This window comes from Typopeltis vanoorti, chromosome 18 (assembly GCF_054136105.1).
Source record: "Typopeltis vanoorti isolate ZY-2024b chromosome 18, IOZ_Tvanoo_1.0, whole genome shotgun sequence".
NCBI classification, from domain to species: Eukaryota; Metazoa; Arthropoda; class Arachnida; order Uropygi; family Thelyphonidae; genus Typopeltis; species Typopeltis vanoorti.
In genome coordinates, this window is record NC_143566.1 from 109,415,323 (window position 1) to 109,440,441 (window position 25,119).

General features: G+C 38.5%; 1 protein-coding gene across 1 annotated transcript in view; it reads right to left on the minus strand.

Annotated features, from left to right (window-relative positions):
* LOC150097054 (uncharacterized) overlaps positions 1-25,119 on the minus strand; it is a 353,024-nt gene that overhangs the window by 215,095 nt on the left and 112,810 nt on the right. Inside the window, exon 5 of the mRNA XM_090408116.1 lies at positions 8,383-8,624. Within this exon, the coding sequence (XP_090264242.1) occupies positions 8,383-8,624 (242 nt within the window). The remainder of the gene's footprint in view (positions 1-8,382; positions 8,625-25,119) is intronic.

Consider the following 25,119-nt stretch of genomic DNA (forward strand, 5'->3'; position numbering starts at 1 on the left):
ACTTTCTCTAATCCAGAGTATTTTAATCATAAGGTGTGCGACACCTTTTGGCTAATCATATATGAAAATATGACTTCTGCATTACCTCAACCTTAGTATCACCTCTGGCTCTCGCTTATATATGCTTTAGCATATATAAGTGGGAGTCATTGGGCAAGCTCCACCCTGTTATTGAGTGGAACCACCACTCAGTAAAATGATCCTTCAGATCGCTCGCACTTTATTATTATTATTATTATTATTCAGGTCTCCATGGAGTCAAAAGACTCATCGCAGGAGGTCCTTCCTAAGAACATAAAGTCTGTCAAGACCCCCCCCCCTAAGAAACACAAAGTCTATCATACCACTCTTTAAACTCATTGACCGTTCTCGCTCCCACCACTCCATCAGGCAATGCATTCCACGGTTCAACCACCCTCCATGCAAAGAAACCACTCCTTACCCTCTTGCTCACAGTTTCCTTTCGTAACTTCCAGGGATGGCCTCTTGTCATCACTCCTTCCCACTGTTCAACCAAGCGAAAGAACTCCCCAGTGTCAACCCTGTAACCACCTCTCAACAGTTTAAAAGTTTCAATCATATCACCTCTCCTTCTTCTATCCACCAAACTCTGCAGTCCACATTCCCTCAGCCAATTCTCATAACTATCCTTGTACAGCTCTCTGTAGAGATCACTCTAAACTTGCTGAGTTTAGAGTGATCTGGGGGATTGCCTGGGCTTTTGGAGACCTCTCTTCCCTCATTTAGTAATACCGGTCTGGATAGTGACTCTTCCCATAATGCATAGCATTATACATGTCTGCAAGGAGATGTGCTTTGCATGATGGGATACTAAGGCAAGTAATGTGAAGTCTTAGCTTCTTTATACGAGCTGCCCCAATCCTGAAAATAGTTCACGTGCTAACTTGTTTGCTTATACTTGGATAAAGGGTTAAACCAAGTATATAATTTCTTGGTATCTTTAATTTATAGCATAACCAAGTGGAAAAACTTCCAACAAATTTCTTGTCATATTTAAGTTATATATATTATAATCAAGTGGGATAACTTTCAATATGTACTTCCTTGAATTCTAACTGCAAGTTAGAATTCAAGGAAGTACATAACTGCAAGTTAGAATTACAACTCAAATGTAGGTTATGAGAGCCTGTGTAGCTCAGTGGATGTGGCGTTTGCACACCACAGTACTTGACCGCACAAAGGAAGACTTGCTTTCGAATCTAGTCGCTGATTAGATTCGAAAGCCTAAGCCTTCGGTCGAAAAAAGACTTTTTCTCAGCCTTTTTTCAACCAATTCCCGAGTTAGTAGATCTCTGGCACAGGCGAGTGTGTTTTTTTTTCTCCTGGAAACTCGTGTTTTTTGTCCCGTAAAACTCAAGAAAAACGACCATAAAACCCACATTATTTTAGATATTAAATATATTGTGTTGGGGTCAGGGACCAAGAGTTGGCAGCACTTGTTGAGCCATCTCTCTTCACTGCGTACTGCTTAATCAGTGATAGCCTTGGGCCAGCTATCTCTGATTGAGTACTAGTGGAGATTGAACTGACCACTCAGTCTCTAAAAGTTAGATAAGGATAAAATGGCCTCGCCTACTCCCTATACGGGAATACAAAGGCATTAGCTGATTTATTAGTTTTTTTTTTATGTAGGTTATGTATTGTTCAATATAATGTCTGATTTACTCCTACAAAACTTAAATAGAGATCCTTGCTATATTCTCATGATTTCTCAACTATGATATTTCTCTTAAAATGAAAATCTAATCTTCTCAACTCCTGTTTGGCCTAAGCCAAGTTTGCTCTCTCCATGTTTCCCTGCCACAATTTTCTCATGATTTCTCAACCATTTGTCTTAAAATGAAAATTTAACCCCAGCAACTCCTGTTTTGCCTTAACCAAGTTTGCTCTCTCTCTCTCCAAGTTTCCCTTCTACATTTTCTTAAGTATGTTTAGAAATCTTGCCAGAAATATTCAGAAGAAAAATTCCTCTGAAATTTTCACATTCAGTCTTATTTCCCTTTTTAGAGATAGTAATAGGACAGCTCTGTGCTAACCATCTGCACTGCATAATTCGAGATTCCATCTGGAATCTGGAATTATGCAGGGCAGCCAGTATAAAACTCTTATATATCTCCAGTACTACTTAAGCATTTCTGGTTGAATATCTTCTACTCCAGTTTTTCCATATTTCAGGTTTTTGATGGTGTTTATTACCTCATGTTGTTGAAATGTACTACTGATTGGAGAATGTTTTATTGGGTTGTTTGAGGATTAATGCTGGATAACTGGGAAAAACATTTTTTTTTCACATTTCATGTCTGTAGATGCCGCATGGTCACTGCCGTACCTCACACGGTTTTGGCAGTGATGTCTTCTGCTAGAGTAAGTGATAGGATCACAGATTCCCTTTTCACACAGATATAAAAGATATCTGTGTGAAATCACACACAGATATAAAAGATATCTGTGTGTGATACAAACTCTATAAAAGAGTTTGTAGGACAACCACCAACATCCATGCCCACGGTGGGATTCAAACCCGCAACCTCTTGGCTGGAGAGTGGACACGCTAATCACTCGGCCAACCAGGCCAGCTTTATAGCCTTTTAAGGAATGCAGAGAACTGGGCCTTCTGACCTAATGTCAAATCATACCTTCTCATGCACCCTGTTAGTAAGTATCTGCTAGGATACCAAACAAATGCTGATGGTTGGAAATTTGGATTTAGCTGACCAAAAAACTGTATTCTTATTGGCTTAAACCAAAATAATAATGACGGCACAATATGATGGAATTTATTGAAAACATAATATTCAAAATATTGTTTTGGAAATGTTTCAGTCACTGGCCTTGATAACTAAAATATCTGTACTTTAACCACCAAAGGCATAAAGCACAATGAAACTGGTGGAATCCTCCACCAGTGAAGGAATATTTATTAGCAGCAATAGTAAGTTGTATACCGCAGGTGAATAATAGAACACAATTTTGTGTAAAGTGGATGACGAACAATATCAACTGGGAATTGAAGGTGAAAAAGAGGTTGTGGAAGAGATATAAGGAGAGGGGTGGGGAGTAGATGCATCAAGCATATAAGACTCAGGCCAGGAGAGTGACGTGGAATATGAGAAGAGATTGGCTCTGAGATCCAAAGAAAATCCTAAGGAATTCTTTCGTTATGTGGCGAGTAGGAGCAGAATCCCTCGATGAGTCTTTGGACTCCTGGAGGTGTCAAAATAATAATAATAATAAATGACTGTGAAAGAATGATATTAGAATAAAAAGCCAAAAGGCTAGTTTTCTGGCAATTGAATAGATATTAAATGGATAAGAATCCTATATTTTTATATAGCCAGTAAGTGAAACTCAAGATTGCCTTCGCCGATAGTTTTTCGGCATTGAAACTCATAGATCGTAGTTATCGATCTTGAGTTTCACTTACTGGCTATATAAAAATATAGGATTCTTATCCATTTAATATCTATTCAATTGCCAGAAAACTAGCCTTTTGGCTTTTTATTCTAATTACATAATACAAGCACACCTTTATGGCATTCGTATAGTGAAGGTATGTAAGTTCTTTTCACTAAGTTTTGATATTTTCTAGGTCTACCTACTCACTGATGAGACCTCAAAAAGGGTTGAAACCGATCTGGGTAGTGACCTCCCCTCATAATGTAATGACAGTATTACATCTCCTAGGAGCTGTGTCTTACATTATGAGAGAATATCAAGAATAGTGAGGGAGCTTGCTCCACCTTTGCTTCGAATTGCCTTCGCCGATAGTTTTTCGGCATTGAAACTCATAGATCGTAGTTATCGATCTTGAGTTTCACTTACTGGCTATATAAAAATATAGGATTCTTATCCATTTAAAAGAATGATATTGTTGGATAAAAATGGGAATATAGTGACTGATGCAAAGCAATACAGACTGATGCAAAACAATACTGATACATAGTGGAATTATTCAATGAACACCTTATTGGAATATTTTATCATGGAGAAGTAGGTTTTAATACTATAGGGATGAGGCAGTTTTGAGATTTAGAAGTGCAAGAAGAAAGTGTGTTTCAAATATTGAGTACTCTGGATGTCAATAAAGCAGTGGGACTGGATAGGGTTTCATCATGGGTTTTGCAATGATGTGCTAAAGAACTGACAACTGTGTTGACCTGGCTTTTCAATGAAAGTCTGGGTGGGAGCAGACTGGAAGTGTCAAACTACAGACCAGTTTGTATTTAATCAGTAGTTATTAAGATTTTGGAGAAATTAGTGAGGGATCATTTACAGCAGTGGGCAGATGGGGTAATGTTGTCTGTGAGAGTCAGCATGGATTTCTTAAGGAGCACTCTTGTTTTGGTAATCTGATTGATTTGTATAATAAAGTGACAAGAGCAGTTGATGAAGGGGAAAGGCATATACTGCCATTTCTTTTAAATTTTACAAAGGCACTTACAGGGTGCCACATGATAAGCTAATCTTTAAGTTGCAGAATATGTGTTTAGATGTCAGGTTAGTGAATTGGATTTGAGATTGGCTATCTGATAGGTATCAGACAGCTGTATATGATGGAATGGTATCAAGAAAGCAAGTTACAAGTGGAGGTCCCACACGGCTCAGTACGGGGACCTATATTGTTTAACCTTTATATCAATGGCATTATCAATGGATTGCAGGGGAATATTCAGTTGTTTGCATATGATGATTTAGCTGAGAAGGGTTATTTAGTAATAGGAGTAATGTAGATGTGATAGCCTTGCAAGAGGATTTGAATAACCTGGACAGATATTGGTAAATGAATAGTGGGGTTCACTTTAATTCATCTCAATGTCAAGTCTTGAAGTTTGGGATACATTGATGAGAAGTTGCATACTCTGTTGGAGGAACTAGACTGGAGGAAGTGGGGAAGCAAGGGATCTTGATGATTGATAGAAACCTGAAATTCAGGGAACATATTGCAAAGATGATGAAGGTAACCCAGAGGATTGCTGCAATACTGAGAAGTACGATGACCAGCTGATATAAAAGAGTTGTCTCTCCATAGTACAAAGCCCTGATCAGACCACATACCTGGACTATTTGTGCTCAAATTTGGATTTGAAGGGGGATAATTAACCATAGAAAAAGAGCAGAGGAAGATAACAAAGATGCTATCAGGACTGTACAATGTTAGTGGAGGATAGGCTGAGGGAATGTGGAATGCAAAGTTCGATGCATAGAAGAGAGATGATGTGATTGAAATGTTTGAATTGCTAAGGGGTAATTACAGGGTTGACACTGAGTAGTTTTTTCATTTGGTGGAGCAAGAGGAAGGAAAGAGGACAAGGGGCCATCCCTGGATAGTTGCAAAAGGAAGTTGTGAGTAAGAAGTTAAGGAGTGGTGATTGAACCATAGAATACATGGCCTGCTCGAATGGTGAGAGCATGAACGGTCAATAGTTTCAAGGACTGGTTTGATTGGCTTTGTTCTCTAGGGTAGGCTTCCCATGATGAGTCTTGTGGCTCCATGGAGGTCTTGAATCATCATCATCGTAATAATAATAGACCAATTAATGAACACACAGAGCAAGAAGGAGTCCAAGAAAACAGTTTTGGTAATACTTAAGTGATATTATTTTCAAGATGAGAATCATGTGCTAATCTCAGGTGGTATGGTCACTTAAACAGAATGGGCAAGGAAAGATTAGTCAAACAAGTGTTCTCTGCCAGGTTGGCAGAAAAAAGACCCAGAGGAAGACCAAGATATAAGTGGATTGATACGGTAAAAAGTACCTTAGAAGATAGATATATAAATATAAGATCTGACAATGTTGTAGCTTTGACAGGTGACAGATTGCTTTGGCAGAAAATTGTAGGTAGGAAGTTCGTAATGATGTAAATTTTTCATGTAGTACTATCATATCCTGTACACCCCTTGAGAGTAAATGTCAGGAATTTGATGATGATGAATCATGTGCCACTGACATTTACCATTCGGCACATAACAGAACAACTTATCTCACAGTGATTTAATATACTTTAATTCCATGAGTTGTTGTTATATGCATATTTCTGCATGTGCATGTGTTTGCATATATATATATATATATATATATATATATATATTCTGTAATGTCTCACACACACACACACACACACATATTCATTTTTACTCGGTTGGAATATTATGACAAAGCTTTAATGACTGATACCAAGAGAAAAAAAGATGACATGGTATATTTGAAAAGATACTACTAGTTTACTAGTTTCGTTGAATTGATCAACATCTTCAGGTATCACAATCAAAGAAATATATAAAGAATTACAGAGACTTAAAATTGCAATAACAGAACAAGTACAAAAAAGACAGTAGCGTGTTTGAAAACAAAAAGCGACTTGAGTTCCAAACAAACGTATACTATGCGCTGTCGCGAGTGCGCCAATACTGAACAGAGGCAACGTGTGCATCAGAGAGATTGAAACTTAGGCTGTTATTGATATGAATCTAGAGAAATTTCTCTAGACAATCTTTCTCTCGAGTTCATCATAGCACACATGGATGTTAGAATACGTTTGTTTGGAACTCAAGCTCGCTTTTCGTTTTCAAACATACTACCGTCTTTTTTATACTTGTTTTGTTATTACAATTTTAAGTCTCTGTAATTCTTTATATATTTCTTTGATTGTGATACCTGAAGATGTTGATCAATTCAATGAAACTAGTAAACCAGTAGTATCTTTTCAAATATACCATGTCATCTTTTTTTCTCTCAGTATCAGTCATTAAAGTCATTAAGACTGTGCATTAAGGGTAAATATTAAGAATAGTGATCAGAGCTTATTCTACTGTTACCATGAGTTGCCTTGACTTGCACTACTTTGAGGGTCAGCTAGACTCGCAATACATGCAGGCACAAACTTGACTTGTTTGTCTGTTTGCTTACTTGGGAAATGGAGTAAAACCAGGTTTAAAATAGCTTGGTATCTTTAACATTTATTATACCCAAGGTAAAATACTTTCCACACACACACACACACACACACACACACACACACACACACACACACACACACACACACACACACACACACACACACACACACACACATATATATATTTTCCCAATTGATACCAGCAGGTGAACTCTGATACCAGGTATGTCCAGCTTTGGTGTTGATCACCTCCTGCATCTTTTCAGGAAAGCTTTCCACCCATGTGCAGCAGACATCAGGTGGAATTTGTCTCTAATCCTTCCATCATAGCAGCACTGAGTTTCAGCAACAGATCATATGGATCATTGAAGTTTGGGATACATCGATGGGAAGCTGCATACTCTGTTGGAGGAACTAGACTGGAGGAAGTGAACCTAAATCACTGCTCCAATTCATCCCACACATGTTTGATAGGGTTGAGGTCAGGACTCTGTGCAGGCCAAGGCAATCATTTAACACCCAATTCTTCATACCATTCCATAATAGCTGCAACTTTGTGGCATCGGGCATTGTCATCTTGATAGTAACACAGGTCCGTTCCATAAAAACTCCACAGTGTAGGCAGCACCTGATTATCCAGAATATCAAGGTACAGAGCTGCCTTCATGGAACCATGGACAATGACCAGTGGTCCCACTCAAAACCAGTTGAATGCACCCACACCATTACTCCTCCACCACCAAACTTTACTGTAGGTACAACACTGTGATAACAGGCATTCACCAGGCTGCTTCCGCAACCATGTCCTGCCATCAGATTGGAAACAGGTAACCCTTGATTCATCACTCCAGAGTACCATTTTCCAATGATCAAGTACCATTTTGTTTGGCTCATGTGTTCCACTGCTATTCTGAGAAAACCCAGTAAATGGAGTTCTTTTTGTACAGTAATAGTGCTCACCATGGTGTTACTGGTGCTTTTGAACTCGTCATGGATGGTCTGTGCCAATTCTAGCCGGTTTTCGTATGCCACCCATTTTAACATCCTACTGTCAGTGTCAGTCCTAAAAATGACTACAGTTGCTCTGGGCATTTTCCTGCACTAGTGACGGCAGAATGTTTAGATTTGTTGATCACATCGCCCAACCATTGATTTTGGATGCTCCCGTTGAACAGCAATGACACATATGGACATGCCACCAATGTAACAGCCCATGATGACACCTCCCTCGAAGTAACTGAGTTCACATTGTCTTGCCACGATGAAATACTGCTTCCTACTATTTGTACATTGGTTTTTATGTTATTAACAAACCTGGAATGTTCCATAACTTCAAATAACTGGCATATCTGGACAATTATTGGTAGATTGTGTGTATGTGTGTATATATATATATATCCTATTCATACCTCGCTAAACTACGATGATGATTCACTGTAATAATAATTAAATTTAGATCATTACCTTTTCTAGCTGTGTGGCTCCAAATTCACAATAACTGTTATTGCTGCCTTCACAATGTGGAAATAAGACCCCAATATAATCTTCTGAATGTAACTCATTAGGAGTTCTATAAAAGAACACCGTGTAAATTTTTTTCATAGTCAAGTCTTTGACTTTCTCATGTAGATTTGGTCCTATAAATGCCACACATACTAGCAGTTTCAGATTATCTATTTGGCTCTTTAACAGATCAATTGTGGATTCTAAACAAAAAGTATAAATTTAAATAAACTTGAGTAATATAATGCATATATTGAACATTACATTTCTTTAAATTTAATTTTAAATTCAAAAGTTCAAATAAATTATGAAATTAAACACCTAATAATATAAGTGTGAGTATCTACTGTAGCCATATTATTAGGTTGTTTCACAGTCCAGACTTCAAAGGAGACTAGAAACTTAGTACAGTAGTTCATCACTATAAATACATATTATGTGAATAACACCCAAGAAAGACTACTAACAAGTACATTTGTATTTATTATTATAATTAACAACAGTTATTCATGGAGTTAAAAGACTTTTTATGGGAGGTGCACATTGGTATACACAAAGCTCATTAATTATTATTATTATTATTATTATTAAGAGAAACCTCCAGGGAGTCAGAGACTCACTGAGGGAGGTCACATACTATGTGCATGCTATTATTATTATTATTATTATTAAACAAGACCTCATGGAGTCAAAGACTCATCTAGGAGGTCCTTTTATCTCACACACATCTCATCATACCGGGTCTTAAACACATTCAAACTCCTTGCAGACACCACACTCTCAGGCAAGGCATTCCAATCATTCACAACTCTGCACGAAAAAAACCTGCCTCTCACTCCCCTACTCACACCCTCTTTATACAGTTTCCAGGCATGACCTCTGGTTCTCCCCTGATCTCCCACTATTCGCTGTAGAACTTCTCCACCATTGATCCTATAGCAACCCCTTACCAACTTGTAGGTCTCTATCATATCTCCCCTCTTCCTTCTCTCCACTAGTCTCTGCAAATTACATCTTTTCAATCTTTCCTCATACTCGACATTCCAGAGGTCAGAAACTACCTTAGTCAGTCGCCTTTGGACCCTTTCCAACATCTCTTCATCCTTCTGAAAACCAGGTGACCAAATCTGGGCACAATAGTCCATGTGTGGCCTAATCAAAGCCTTATAAAATGGAACAAGAATCTCCCTACTTCTACACGTCAGTGTCCTCCTCATCATTCCCAGAAGTCTTTGTGTTGTCTTCACAATTTTGGCGATGTGACCCCTAAATTTTAGATCCTTATCCACTATCACTCCCAGATCTCTTATTTCCTCTACTTCCAACAATATATTCTCACCAAGCATAAATTCTGCATCCCATCTTTGTTTTCCAAATTTTAAAACCTTACATTTTGCAACATTGAACTCACATCCCCATTTGCTTGCTCAATCACTCAATTTATTCAAGTCTTCTTGCAAGGCCACAACATCTTCACTACTCTTTATGGTTCGTCCCAACTTTGCATCATCTGCAAACAACTGAATATCTCCATCCAAATCTTCGCCAATATCATTAATATACAAGTTAAATAGTAATGGCCCTAAAACAGATCCCTGAGGCACTCCACTAGTGACTTTCCTTTTCCTGGATATTGCACCCCCATACACAACTTGTTGATACCTATCAGATAGCCAGTCTCCAATCCAATGCACTAATCTAATATCCAACCCCATCTGCTCTAGTTTGACTGTCAACTTATCATGAGGTACTCTATCAAAAGCTTTTGCGAAATCCAAGTATATTACTGTGTATCCTTCTCCTCTGTCCAAGGAAGCAGTCACTTTATTGTAATAAGTAAGTAGATTACTAAAACACGACCTCCCTTTAGCAAATCCATGCTGTCCATCAAAGATTATACCATTGTTGTCGACCCAACTCTGCTATCATAATTATTCTTGAATTCATTCACATTGCATAGCACTCACAACATCCAATGGCAATCCATTACAATCATGCACCACCCTATGAGAGAAAAATCTAGCCCTCATTCTTAGCGGCATTTATTCTCCGCTTCCAAGGATGCCCTCTTGTCCTTTCCCCACCCTCCATAAATTGAAAAATTCCACCAACTGAAATACTGTATGACCCTTTCAGAGGTTTGTAAGTGTCAATCATATCTCCCCCTCTTTCTCCTGTCTGCTAGTGTCTGTAGTCTACAAATTCTCACTATGTCTTCATAACTAGTATTATTCCACAATCCTGATATCATTTTTAACACTCTCCTTTACTCTCTCCACCATGTCAAAATCACAACAGAAACCAGGAGACCAGACCTGCGCATAATAGTCCAAGTGAGGTCTTATCAAGGCCTTGTAAAGAGGCAAAATGATATCCTTATCTTTATGTGTAAACATTCATTTCAGCATTATAATTATTTTTTAGTTGTATTTGCAATCTTTGTTACATGGCCCCTGAACTTCAACTTCCTATCTACTAACACTCCAAGATCACTAGCCTCATCAGTTTCTTCCAGCATAATCCCACCAACATAATATAATATTGGATATCTAATCAGGCCAAAGTGAATGACTTTACATTTACAGACATTGAAGTGACATCCATTTTCCCATGGCCACAGTTCCAGCCTATTCAAATCATTCTGCAAGTACTGCAATCAGCAGCATTCCTGATTACCCTACCTATCTTTGCATCATTAGCAAATAGCTGCATATTGCTTGTCAAATTGTACTAATGTACCATAACAAGGTTGATAAAACATGCCCTCCGTTTAGCAAATGCATCCTGATAATCACAGAGAATACCATTTTTATCAACCTACTTCTGTATCCAAGTTCTCAACAATCTCTCCAACAGATCATGGCCTTAGCCACCTTCTCCTCCACTGCAAAGTGAAACAATTTTACCTTCCTTCCTTTGGGACTTGTGCTATTGAAAGACTCTTGTTAAGTAACATGGAGATATCCTTTCTTTTAGGCTTGCACGGCTTGCAAGAAAGGATTCAGATCATCCATGGAAATGATACCCACAAGTGCTGCAATCGCTATGGTAAACTAAAGATTCGTATTTCTCTCCTGATCAATCGGCTGGCCTTTTTAAAAAGATGCAGAGACAATAACCTCATTCCGATCTGCATCAGGCTAAAAAAGAAATTTACGTCCGCTAAGGCACTCCGTATCTATGACCGCAACCGCACAGAAAAAGCAATGCTTAGAGAACAGATCCAAACAGCCTGCCAAAACCTAGCTACAACACAAAATCTGGTTTCTAAATTACAATCAGAACTATCGAACTATGTTAATCCAGACATTCTACAAATATTTGAAAGAATTACTGACAATTCGGCCAAGCATACCCTGGAAAAGAATAAAGAAAAACTCAAGAAAAAATTCCACAGGTTGAAACAATGGCAAAATATGGCGGCCAACCACAGGAATCCACCCAATCAGAGGACTTCCTCCCCGAGAAACAACAATGAACAACAAACAAGGGAGACAAGGAGTGACCAACCACCGACAAGCAAGAACCATGTGATTAACCTATCAAGCCACACCCTGAACAACGCCGAACTCACGCTGCTGAATAAAGGACTGAACTACGCAATAGCACCTAAAAAGGTAAACAAATTGGATTTTATCTACCACATTGAAAGAGGCATCAGATCCCTTCCTAACAACATAGCAGATAAACTACGACTAGAAACCAGTAATGTCCTAAATACCAAGAAAACCATACAGAACAACCTGACTAAAACAGAATTAGCAGCAATTAAATCATTAAAAGCCAAACAAAACATAATAATAACGAAAGCGGATAAAGGCAGTGCCAATGTTGTCCTTGACAGGTCAACATACATACTGCAAATGAACCAACTAGTAGCCGATAACAACACATATAAAATGGTAAATTATAACCCAACAAAAAGAATAAAGGATAAAACAGAAAAACTACTAAAGTCCGTCACTTCTTGGCCACCAGACACAGTTAAAAAACTCAAACCCCACTACGCCTGCCCCCCCAGAATATATGGGGTTCCAAAAATACACAAACAAAATGTGCCCCTTCGACCAATAGTGGAAGGAATAGACAGTCCCAATTACCACCTAGCCAAGAAATTAGCGGCAACACTCAAGGAGTTGGTAGGTCATTCCCCCTCCTACATAAAAAACACACAACACTTTATAAACAAAATCAAAAACATAACACTCGACAAAGACGACTTATTAGTCAGTTTAAACGTTTCTGCCCTTTTCACTAATGTCCCCATCAATGACACAATTCTCCTACTACAGAACAAATTTCCGCCCGACATTACGGCCCTCTTTGCCCACATACTAAAGTCCGGTTACTTCGTGTGGCAAAACAAATTCTACCTACAAAAGGAAGGTACACCCATGGGCTCACCATTATCACCCCCCAATCGCGAACTTCTACATGGAAACCTTTGAGCAAAGGGCTCTTGATTCCGCCACGCTTCGACCAACAATCTGGCTCAGATACGTTGATGACGTGTTTGCGATCTGGCCGCACGGGCGACAAATGCTAAACACATTCTTCAGCCACCTAAACAAACGACACGAACACATACAATTTGCCATTGAAATCGAAAACCAAAATTCGCTCCCGTTCCTAGACACACTAGTTACACGTCTTCCTTCAGGCAGTCTATCCTTCACGGTCTACTGAAAACCGACACACACGGGCCAATACATACATGCGAATTCATACCACCACCCAGCACAAAAATATGGATTCATTAACACCCTTAAAAACAGAGCCACAACTATTTGCTCTAACCAGCAAGCCCTGAAACAAGAACTAAAAATCATTAGTGACACATTCATAAATAATGGCTATAACAAAAATACTGTCAATAAAATACTCTATAAAACCACAAATCTAGATTACTCTATAAAATCTAGATTACAGTAAAACCATAGCCATCCCATACATTAAAGAGTTATCAGAAAAAATCAACAGAATCCTACAACATTATAACCTCAATGACACCTTTAAACCACCCACTAAACTTAAAACCATATTCAGCTCCTCTAAGGATCCTCTCCTCCCATTAGCACATCCTGGAGTCTATTGCATCCGCTGCACCTGTAACTTACCGTACATTGGTGAAACAGGATGGACAATCCCTATACGCAAGAAAGAACACATTAGACACATTAAATATAACCATTATGGTGAAGCAGGCCTCTCAGACCACGCACTTAACACCTTACACCAAATCAACTGGAAAAGCACCTGCTCCTTACACCGCACAAAAACATGGTATGAAAGAAAATTTAGAGAATCCTGCAAAATCCTGATAAACCACCCAAATATCAACAATAAAGATGGTATGAAAATTCCAAGGATCTGGATGGCACACATTCAGACAACCTAATATGAAAGATTCAACATAAGTCAGGACTCTAGCCAATCCGCTAGTATTAGAAACCGTTCCACTCCAACTGGCTGGAATGATGTTAATATATGTATATAGTAGACAACACAAATAATAGGACTCTAGCATTGATGTATAATTTTTTTTTTTTTTAATTTTTTTTAAATTTTTTTTTTAATTTTTTTTTTCTTTTTTTTTTTCACCAGAGGTCAGGACAACAATTGTGGTAGCAGTTGGTCAGTGTCTTTAACGAACCAGTCTGATTGTAGCATAGCTTGTTTCTTGTGTATATTTGTACGCTCCAGAAGATGACCTTGACATAAAGGTCGAAACATCGAATTGTAAATTTTAGAAATATTAAACTAAAGTTTTTATTCAAACACGGTAGTTGTCTCCATAATTTCCAAACATGGAGATATCATCAAGTTCCACTGCCTTATTGACATCAAGCCTACTTACTCTTTATACACCTCTTCCACCAGTAAGTCTTCTCCAATTTCCTTTACACTCAAGTTTCTTCTTATTTAACACTGATGAAGATGATACAGTCCAACAAACTGCTTGCTGAATACCTTGATTATGTCCTCTGCAGCAGTCACCAATTTATCATTTTCATCAATTCACCTCATTCTTCTCTTTACTTGCCACATATTGAAAAATCACCTAGGATTTTTTTTTGTCCTGATTTGCTAATTTCTGCTCATACTGACCCTTGCTGTGTTTACTGACTGTGTCACCTTCCTGGCCTGCCCTTTATACTCTTTGCGCAACTGATTATTGCTGTTATTAATCTTGAGCCCCCTGCAGTTCCTTCTTCTTCTGGCTTTCATGCTTAATCCTATCATTCATCCATTTGACACCTGCTCCTTATTCAGTTTTTTGACTTTTGGAATGCAATGGTTTGGTTATGGTTTATAGTTTATTTGGCACAAAAACTACAAAGGTCATACTGTACCATACTAAGGGTTACAACATTAGCATTTACAGAAAATTGTAAACAATATGTTTCTACAAGAATCTAGTTTCACAAAGCAGTATCTCTAGGTAAACAGAACTGCTGCAGAGGGCACAGCAGCACACAAAGTCAGAGGTAATTACAGTAGTGCAAAAATAGTTAACAATATAAGTCAATACATAAGATATGAAACATTAAGCCAAGGAATGCAGTATCTACATATATAATAATTATTATTATTATTATTAATCAGGCCTCTATGGGGTCAAAAGAATCATCGTTCTAAGAAACACAAGTCTATCAATACTCATCAAGGGAGGTCCCTCCTAGGAAACACAAAGTCTATCATACCACTCCTTAAATGCATTGACCATTCTCGCTCTCACCACTCCATCAGGCAATACATTCCATGTTTCAACCACCCTCCATGCAAAGAAACCACTCACCCTCTTATTCAAAGTTTCTTTTTGTAACTTCCAGGGATGGCCCCTTGTTATGACTCCTTCCTGCTGTTCAACCAGGCAAAAGAACTCCCCAGTATCAACACTGTAATCATCTCTCAACAGTTTAAAAGACTCAATCATATCACCCCTCCTTCTTCTATCCGCCAAACTCTGCAGTCCACACTCCCTCAGCCGATCCTCATAACTAACATTCTACAGTCCCAACACCATCTTTGCTATCCACCTTTGTATCCTTTCCAAGGATACAAAGTTTCCAAGGTCACCAGGATTTGAAGGGGTTAATTTAACCCCTTCAAATCCTGGTGATCATATCTGAGAACAATAGTCTAAGTTGTATATGAATGGTTATCACTCAGTTGTATAAGAGTCTGATCAGAGTCTTATACAACTGAATGATAACCATTTTATCTCTGCAGGTCAGTGTCCTTCTCATTATTGCAGCAATATTCTGTGTTATCTTCGCTACCTTTGCAATATGTCCCCTAAATTTCAGGTTTCTATCAATCATCAACCCCAGATCTCTTGTCTCCCCTACTTCCTCCAGTATAACTCCTTCATAGAGTATGCAGTGTCCCATCGATGTTTCCCAAACATCAAGACCTTTCATTCTGCTGCATTAAACTGAAACCCCCATTCATTTGCCCATCTATCTAGCTTATTCAAATCCTCTTGCAGGGCTACCACATCTGCACTATTACTAATAACCCTTCCCAGCTTCGCATCATCCACAAACAACTGAATATCTCTTGCAATCCACGGACAATATCATTGATATAAAGGTTAAACAATATAGGTCCTAGTACCGAGTCCTGTGGAACGCCACTTCTAACCTTCTGCCTTTATGATATTGCTCCACCAAACACAACTCTCTGATACCTATCGGACAGCCAATCCTGAATCCAGTTGACCAATCTGACATCCAGACCCATGTGCTGCAACTTGAATATAAGCCTATCCTGTGGTACCCTGTCAAATGCCTTTGCTAAGTCTAGGAAAATGGCAGTACATGCCTTTCCCTCATCTAATGCTCTTGTAACTTTAAAGGCTAGCATATTGCTAAAACAAGAGTGTCCCTTCACAAATCCATTTGACTCTCACTGATAACATTACCCTCATCTGACCAATGCTGTATATGATCCCTCACTACTTTCTCCAAGATTTTACTAACTACTGATGACACACAAACTGGCCTATAATTAGATACTTCCAGTCTGCTACTGCCCTTATGCAATGGCACTATCTTACCTTCCTTCCATTCCATGGGCACCTTTCCCGCAGCCAGACTTTCATTGAAAAGCCAGGTCAAGGGCACTGTCAGTTCTTTAGCACATTCTCTCAAAACTCATGATAAAATACCATCCAGTCCCACAGCTTTACTAACATCAAGAGTACTCAGTATCTGAAACACACTCTCCTCCTGTACCTCTAAACCTCGAACCAGCCCTATCCCTCTAGCATTAAAACTGACTCTTCTAGGATGAAATACTCCAATAAAGTGTTCATTGAACAATTCCACTATGTCCTCTGCATCAGTCACTCTATTCCCATTTTTATCCCACAATATCATTCTTCCACAGTCATTTCTCCTCTTACTGGCCACATAGCTAAAAAATTTCCTTGGATTGCCTTGAATCTAAGGGCTAATCTTTTCTCATATTCCAGTTTCGCCTTCCTTACCATACTAGTCACTCTCCTAGCCTGTGTCTTATATTCTTCTGCATCTTCTCTTCACCTGTCTCCTTATATCTCTTCCATAGCCTCTTTTTCGCATGCAATTCCTGTTTAATATTGTTTGTCATCCACTTTACTCCAAATTGTGTCCTCTTATTCACTTGTGGAATACAGCTTACTATTGCTGCTAACAACTATTCCTTCACAATTTCCCAAGCATTAATGATATCCCAGCCTTTCAATTCCTCCCTCCACAAATCTTCCCCAAATTGACATCTTAGACTATTATAATTACCTGCTTTATAATTCCACATACATTCCTTTCTCTATGATACTCCTGCATATCTATTCATTTTTCAAGTCAAAACCATATGGTCACCCTCTCCAACTGGTGGGAGAAATGTCATCTCAGTTATTATCAGCTCTTCTGATGCTATAACCAAATCCAAAATTCTTTAACCTCTTGTTCCCTCTGTTACATGTTGCCTAATATGTTTGTCCCTCAAGAATTCTAGAAATTCCATTCCCGTATTGCTACATGCATCTTCCTCTCCCCAATTTATACTGCTGTAGTTAAAATCTCCCATAACAATCGTTCTTCTTGCACTCAACTCTCTCAACATCTCCTCGTCCCCATCCTCTGTGCTCTTTGGTCTGTAGCAACACCCCACTAAATATCTTCTCTTGCTCACCTCAACCTCACACCATATGCTTTCAAAATCATTAATGTCACAGCCTTCCAAAGCCTCCACTCTTAGAGGATATAGGTCGTCACTTATCATAAGCAGTACTCCACCACCACGCTTTCCCTTTCCCTATCCTGCCGAAAAATGCTGTACCCAGCAACTTCTATTCCTGTTATTATATTCTCTTCTGTCAACCACGTCTATGTGATCCCAATAATCTCTGGCTAGGCTGATGCTATCAGTGCCACCAGTTCCTCTCCCTTATCCCGTATACTCCTGGCATTGGTATAAAGGATAAAATATGTAAAATTATAATTGATGGCTTTATAGTAGTATAAAAATAGGCAAAAAGGGATTATTATACAATATGCATGGATGAAAATTAAATTTAGCAATGCAGTATAAACAGAATTTAGCAATGCATATAAACAGAATTACTAGAAAGTACACAAATAGGTAAGAGGTCCTACAGCACTACATGATTATTCAAAAAATAAAGTAGTAAATAAGATGCATACACAAAATGTATGTTAAGTGATGCAAAATTACTGCAGAGATTTCAGTAGTACATAAATAGATAACTATAGATTAACATATTTATATACAAAACAAGTCAAGGAAAGCAGTGTCTACATCTAGTAAGATTACAACAAACATTATTATACTAATACTTAAAGAGTCAGAAAGGAATTATTATACAGCATTGATGCATAAAATTTAAGTTTAGCATTATGGTATTTACATATTAACAAAATTACAGCAGGGTAATACAAATATACAAGATCAAGGCCTATGGTAATACATAATTGGTGAGATTTAACCTAATGAATAATATGTATGTATGTATAAAAGTTAAGTTAAGCAAAAAAGTATTTACACATAAACAAATTTATAATCAAATGTGTTTGTACAAATTAATTCTTTTTAAAAAATTAAAAACATCATGCAATTTGCCTGAGTCTACTAGCATTTCCCTGAGTGTATATGGCCTTAGTTAGATAGGTGAAAATTTCATTCCGCTCTCGTGTAAATTTTTGACAATCTACCAGAATATAATGAATAGTGAGATGTGTGTTGCATTTTTCACATATGGGAGGGTCATCAGCTCTCAGTAAATGAGAATGCGTAAGATGACTGTGACCTATGCGAAGCCTAGCAAGGACAGTCTCCTCCCTTCTCTTTGTACGTTGACTAGAATGCCAGTGTTTAATTTCAGGTTTAATGTTATATAATTTTTTTGTTGATGCTTCTTGCCATGTTAACTCCCACTGAGCAATTTGCTTTGATCTTATAAGTTGTCTGTAGTCTGCATATGGAACTGTCAAACAGTATGTGTCAACATTTATACTAACAGCTTGCACAGTTTCTTTAATAAACATACCAAAAGGATGTATAGCAGTTTGATGTGTGTGTGTGATATTGAGCTTCCCAATGCAGAGAGAAGATACTATTCCGTGTGAGGTGATCTGGGAGAGATTTTATTTTTAGGACATAATTAAGAGACAACTGTTTCCGTCGAAGTGATAGAGCCAGTTCATTTGCTTCAACATAGAGACGTTGAGTGGGTGAGGTGCGAAAGGCACCAGTAGCTATCCGTATAACCTGATGATGGATGGAATCCAATCATCGTAGGTTACTCTGTCTTGCCAAACTATAGACTTGGGACCCAGAATCCAGCTTTGAACGTATAAGTGCACGATAAAGATGGAGCAATGAAGCTCGATCAGCACCCCACTCAGTAGAGGACAGAGTGTGAAGGAGGTTCAAAGTTATTTTCACTTTTCTCTTAGTTGACGAATGTGTGTTAGGAATGTGAGTTTTCTGTCAAAGATGAGTCCCAAGACCTTGGTTTCTGTAGCTACTGGAATAACAGTATGTCCCATTCCTAGTTCAGAATCTGGGTGATGAATGCATTTTCAACATGTGTATACAGACACTTTTTTCTGTTGAAAACCTAAACCCATTATTAAGAGCCCACAGAGAGACATAATCAATTGCTTGCTAAAGCTGTCTTTCAATTACCCTCATGCTACGTGAGTGACAGTAAATTGTAAAGTCATCAACATATAGAGCATTGTCTACAGTGGGAGGAAGCTGTTCAATGATTGAGTTAATTTTAATAGCAAAAAGGGTTACACTTAAGACATAGCCTTTGGGAACACCTTGTTATTGATGATATGGTCGAGATAGCATACTTCCCACTCTGACTTAGAAAGTTTGCCTGGACAGAAAGTTTTTAATAAATATAGGGAGGTGTCCTTTGAGACCTAGGTTATAGAGGTATTTTAATATGCCATATCTCCAGGCTGTGTCATAAGTTTTTTCCATGTCAAAAAAAACTGAGACAAGATGTTCTCGCTTCAGAAATGCATCTCTTATACAAGTTTCTAACCGAACTAAATGGTCTAAAGTTGATCGATGTCTATGGAAACCACAATGTGTATTGGAGAGAAGACTGTTGTTTTCTAAATACCAGAGAAGTCTGGCATTAACCATTTTTCTCTAGTATCTTACAAAGACAGCTGGTCAGAGCAATGGGTCGATAATTATTTGCTTGTGTTGGATCTTTTCCTGGTTTTGGGATAGCAATGACAATTGACTTATGCCAAGAATTTGGAAACTCTTCCTCTGCAAGTATTCTATTGTATAATAAGAGAAGAAGATCCATAGAAGATGATGGTAGATGTTTTATCATTTCATAATGGATGTCATCAGGTCCTACTGCGCTTGGGTGAGATTGTAGGAGAGCTCTTTTTAGTTCCTCCTTGACAAATGGCTGAAGAATGTTGGCAGAAAAATTAAGCCTTTGTTTCTCTTGCTGCTCTTTCAGTATTAAAAATTCCTGAGAATATGAAGCTGTTGCTAAGATTTTAGCAAATGTTTCTCCCAAAGTAACTGCAATAGCTTTGGGATCAGCATGAACACTTCCATTATAGTCTAAGGTGGACAAACAGTGTAACTGCAATAGCTTTGGGATCAGCATGAACACTTCCATTATAGTCTAAGGTGGACAAACAGTGTATACTATATTATTATTATTATTCCGGGCAACTCCAAGGAGTCGACAGACTCATCGAGGGAGTCCCTAACATCATGTCAAGAACAACTATTCGACATTCACACAGTATCTATCATACCTTGCCTTGAACTCATTCATGGTCATAGCATCCACAACAGACTCTGGAAGCTTATTCCACTCATTCACTACTCTCCAAGTAAAAAACCTATCTCTAACACCCTTGTCAACCACGCTCTTGCCCAGCTTCCATTCATGGCCCCTAGTCCTCCCACTACTAGTCATATTTTCAAAAATATCTTCTGGATCAATCTTATAGAAACCCTTCAGTAATTTGAATGTCTCAATCATATCACCCCTCCTTCGCCTATCAACCAATTTCTGCAACCCACAAATCTTCAACCTATTCTCATAAGGTTCATTCCACAGACCTGCTATCATCTTGGTCACTCGTCTCAGGATCCTCTCCACTTCCTCCCCATCAATAAGAATATATCTGTCTTTCATTTTCCGAATTTTATCCCATACAATTTTTGGACTGGTCGTTTAATTAATTGATGTAGTAAATTGAATCCATGATTGTTTTTGACTCTGATGTCTTACATAACATGCTTTAGCTCAAGCACGCTTGAAAGTTATTAAATTTGATGTGGTGGGGTATCTATGAAATATGCTGCATGCTCTGTGTTGATCTTTTTTGGCTGCTGACATTCTCGGTTCCACCAAGGCTTTGGATAGACTGGAAATCAAGATGATTTTGGGATGGAGATTGTTGCTGCCTGGACAATGCATTCTGTTATATATTTTACAGCTTCGTCGATAGGTGTTTGATTGATAGTATCAGCATTAAATTTTGCAAGATGAGAGAAAGTGTTCCAGTCAGCCTGGTCCATTTTCCATATAGGTATCCATGTGGGTGAACATGATTCCTGTGAAGACATTGTACAAAGAACAGGAAAGTGATCACTTCCATATATGTTCTCTTCAACGTCCCACATGAGCAGTGGAAGAATGAAAGAGGAATTGCAGAATATGAGCAGGTAGGCATATGGAAGAAAGTATTGAGTTTATTATTTAGAAGGGAAAGGTTATTATTATCAAGAATTTTTTCAATGATTCAACCTCGTCTATTAGTGTTGGCACTACCCCATAGAGTATTGTGACCGATAAAGTCACCCATCAAGAGAATGGATTCAGGCAGTTGCGAGATAAGGTCATCAAGATCAATTTCATTTAACTCAGCATTTGGTGGTAAATAAATTGAACATACTATAATAAGAAATCCCACAAAGAAGTGAATTGCTACTGCTTCCAGAGAAGTATTAAGTTGGACCTGATGGAAAGGAATATGACTGCCCACTAGGATAGCTACTCCTTCACGAGCAGGACCATCTCCAGTTCTATCCTTACGTACAATAGTAAAATTCCTAAAGGTATGGTCCTCATTGGGTCTTAAGTAAGTTTCCTGTAGACAGAAACAGAAAGGTTTGTGTTTCTACAACAACATCTTGATATCGTCAATATTCTGGCGGATCCCACGACAGTTCCATTGTAAAAATTTTCCTATTGTTTTGATTTTATTGACTTCTCTGGTTTTCGAGAGGTTGAGGGCTTACCTTTGTCAGATTTATATTTATCCACTGTTTTAGGGAAGTATGATTGGCAAGTGTCCATCTCTTCCTCTGGTAGAGTGTTCAAAACATCAAATGTGTTAGGGTCATTTAGTATGTTTAGTTTGCTTTCAGTAGGTATCGAGGTATCCATTTTTTCTGTGCGAGTGTCTGGTGGTTTATCTTTAAGTGAAGTCTCCACCATAATTTTTTTGACAGGTGAGTTTTCATCGAATAGGACCATTTTTGAAGTTGTCTCTGGAGTAAGGCCATAGGTCTTGTGATTAATGCGCTCAACAGAGAAGCACTTGCGATCGTAAAGTTCAGGTATGGTGAAATTATCAAATGGTGGAATAGACATACATGTTGGAGTTGCTGTTGGAACTTTTTTAATTGTTACTTTTTCAGCATAACAGGATCGTAGAACAGGTGTAATGGTGGCCAGCTTTCTTTTTGCATCCTGATATGTTATATTTTGTTCCGTTTTAATTTTTTGTATCTCTTTTTCATCTTTCCATTTCTGACATGCATGAGAGTATGCTAGATGATCTCCCTGACAGTTGACACATTTGGCTTTTTTGTACAGCAAGATTTGTTATCATGTTCTTTACTACCACATCGAGCAAAGGTAGTAGAACCATGACAGGCAGTTTGGACATGTGTATATCTTTGACATTTAAAGCATCTCAGCAGGTATGGTATATACATTCTAACAGGACAGCTGGGATATCCTGCTTTTACAGATGCCGGAGGCCTAGGTGTATCAAAGGTAAGGATGATGTTCTTGGTTGAGACCAGGCGACCATCCCTGCGTATCAGGATGCGCCTCACACCCGTCACTCCTTGATCTTTAAGCTCTGAACATATCTCCTCATCAGGAACATCAAGGAGATTCCATTCTGATATCACTCCTCTACTGGAATTGAGTGTTCTGTGAGGTGTTACTGCAATTTGTATTCCACCCATTGTCGTTGCGCTCAGTAATTTCTCGGAATGTTGTTTGCACATTGTTTCCACGAGGATATCACCAGAACATAATTTCTGACAGTTTTGGGAGGTCCTGCTAGTCCTTCTAAACCTTTTTGGATAAAGAAAGGTGACATTTTCCCAATTGGTTTTTCACCTGTTGCATGAATGATTAAAAAGGTACATTTCACCTTTTTAATCATCACTAACATAAAGGTACATGGTACATTTATGTTAGTATCCAATATCTTTTGTTTCTTACTTCTGTTTCCATATGCTGTGTCTATATTATCAGCACTTGGTTGGGACTTTGTTAGGGACCCTGAAACATTTGAGGATGAAGAATTCATATTTAAGGAATTTTTAATTCGGCGGCAGAGCTTCCCATCCACCATGGAGCCACACATTGACACCCACTACCCTGTAAGCAAAGACTGCACTCAGGAGTGGAACGCCAGGGCTACCCTGGACACTATACTGGTACTGCAGCAGGTCTAGGATCCTGACCTGGGACCATGGGGTGAGAGACTTACTGCAACACTGTTGACCCTTGCAGGCAAGCCCACTAGCAGATTGATCCTGGCTGGGCCATCCAGGACCACCCGTCTTGCTGAAGCAGGGGCCAAAGTAGTGCAAGACTACCAGGATCCCCCTTTCCGGATGTCCATGGGTCGCACCACATGGCAAACACGGCAGTAGGGTGTTGGATCCCAGTGATGATGGTCTGGAAAAATGATAGTGAAAAAGACTCACGAGAAGTAGAGCAAAGAATATGGGAAGAAAAGCAAAGAAAAAGAGGAAGAATGAAAAGGGCCAGTACCATCACTGGGAGGTTCCCTACACCACGAATGGAATTATCTTTGATGGACAGCATGGATTTGCTAAAGGCAGGTCATGATTTAGTAATCTACTTACTTATTACAATAAAGTAACGGCTTCCTTAGACAAAGGAGAGGGATACACAGTAATATACTTATAAAATACACAGTGGAAACTAATGAAAAGGTGCAGGAGAATAGAATGAAAGAAAAAAGAGTAACAGAGGTGATGAGTGATTCCAAGATAGCAGTATATGCAGATTCCATTGTTAGAGGATTAGTTAATGAGCGTGTCAATAAGGTCTGCTATTCAGGAGAGAAAACAAGTAGGATAATTCAGCCGTTGGACATGAGGAAGAAACAAGTAAGAGTTAGTGCTAGACGCGTGAAAGATAACAGTGTAGTGGGAAAGGGTGTCAATGTGTTTACGAGGTATGACAATGATGAGGTGAGATGGAGAGAGTAGGATAATTCAGCCGTTGGACATGAGGAAGAAACAAGTAAGAGTTAGTGCTAGACGCGTGAAAGATAACAGTGTAGTGGGAAAGGGTGTCAATGTGTTTACGAGGTATGACAATGATGTGGTGAGATGGAGAGATGGAATCATAAATGGTATGCTAGCGGAGCTGTGTCAGAATAAGGGAGTAAAGTTTGTGAATGTGTAGTATGTGTTTGAGGTAAGAATAAAATTATACAGGCATGATGAGTTGCATTTGAATGGCTTTGGAGTTAGTGCACTGGAGAAAGTGTTGCTAGATGGAAGCACAGAGTGTGGAAGTACAGTGTGTGATGCATAGAAGAGATAAGTTGAGATGTAGCAGATATATGTAGTAAGTGGTGATAAAGGTGATTGGCAGGTGTGGTGAAGAAACCATAACCAACAATTAGCTTGGATAGGACTGGTTATAGACCAAAAATGAATTACTGTGTTTGTTTACAAATGCCAGAAATATCAGAAATATGGGAGATGAAATAGATTCATTGATTGAGTTTATTCACCCCAAAATCACTGGAATAAGTGAAACATGGTTGAATGAAGATGATATTGTAACGGAAATAGAAATGGAAGGATAGAGTATTTTTCATGAAGATAGAAAGAACAAGAAGGGAGGGG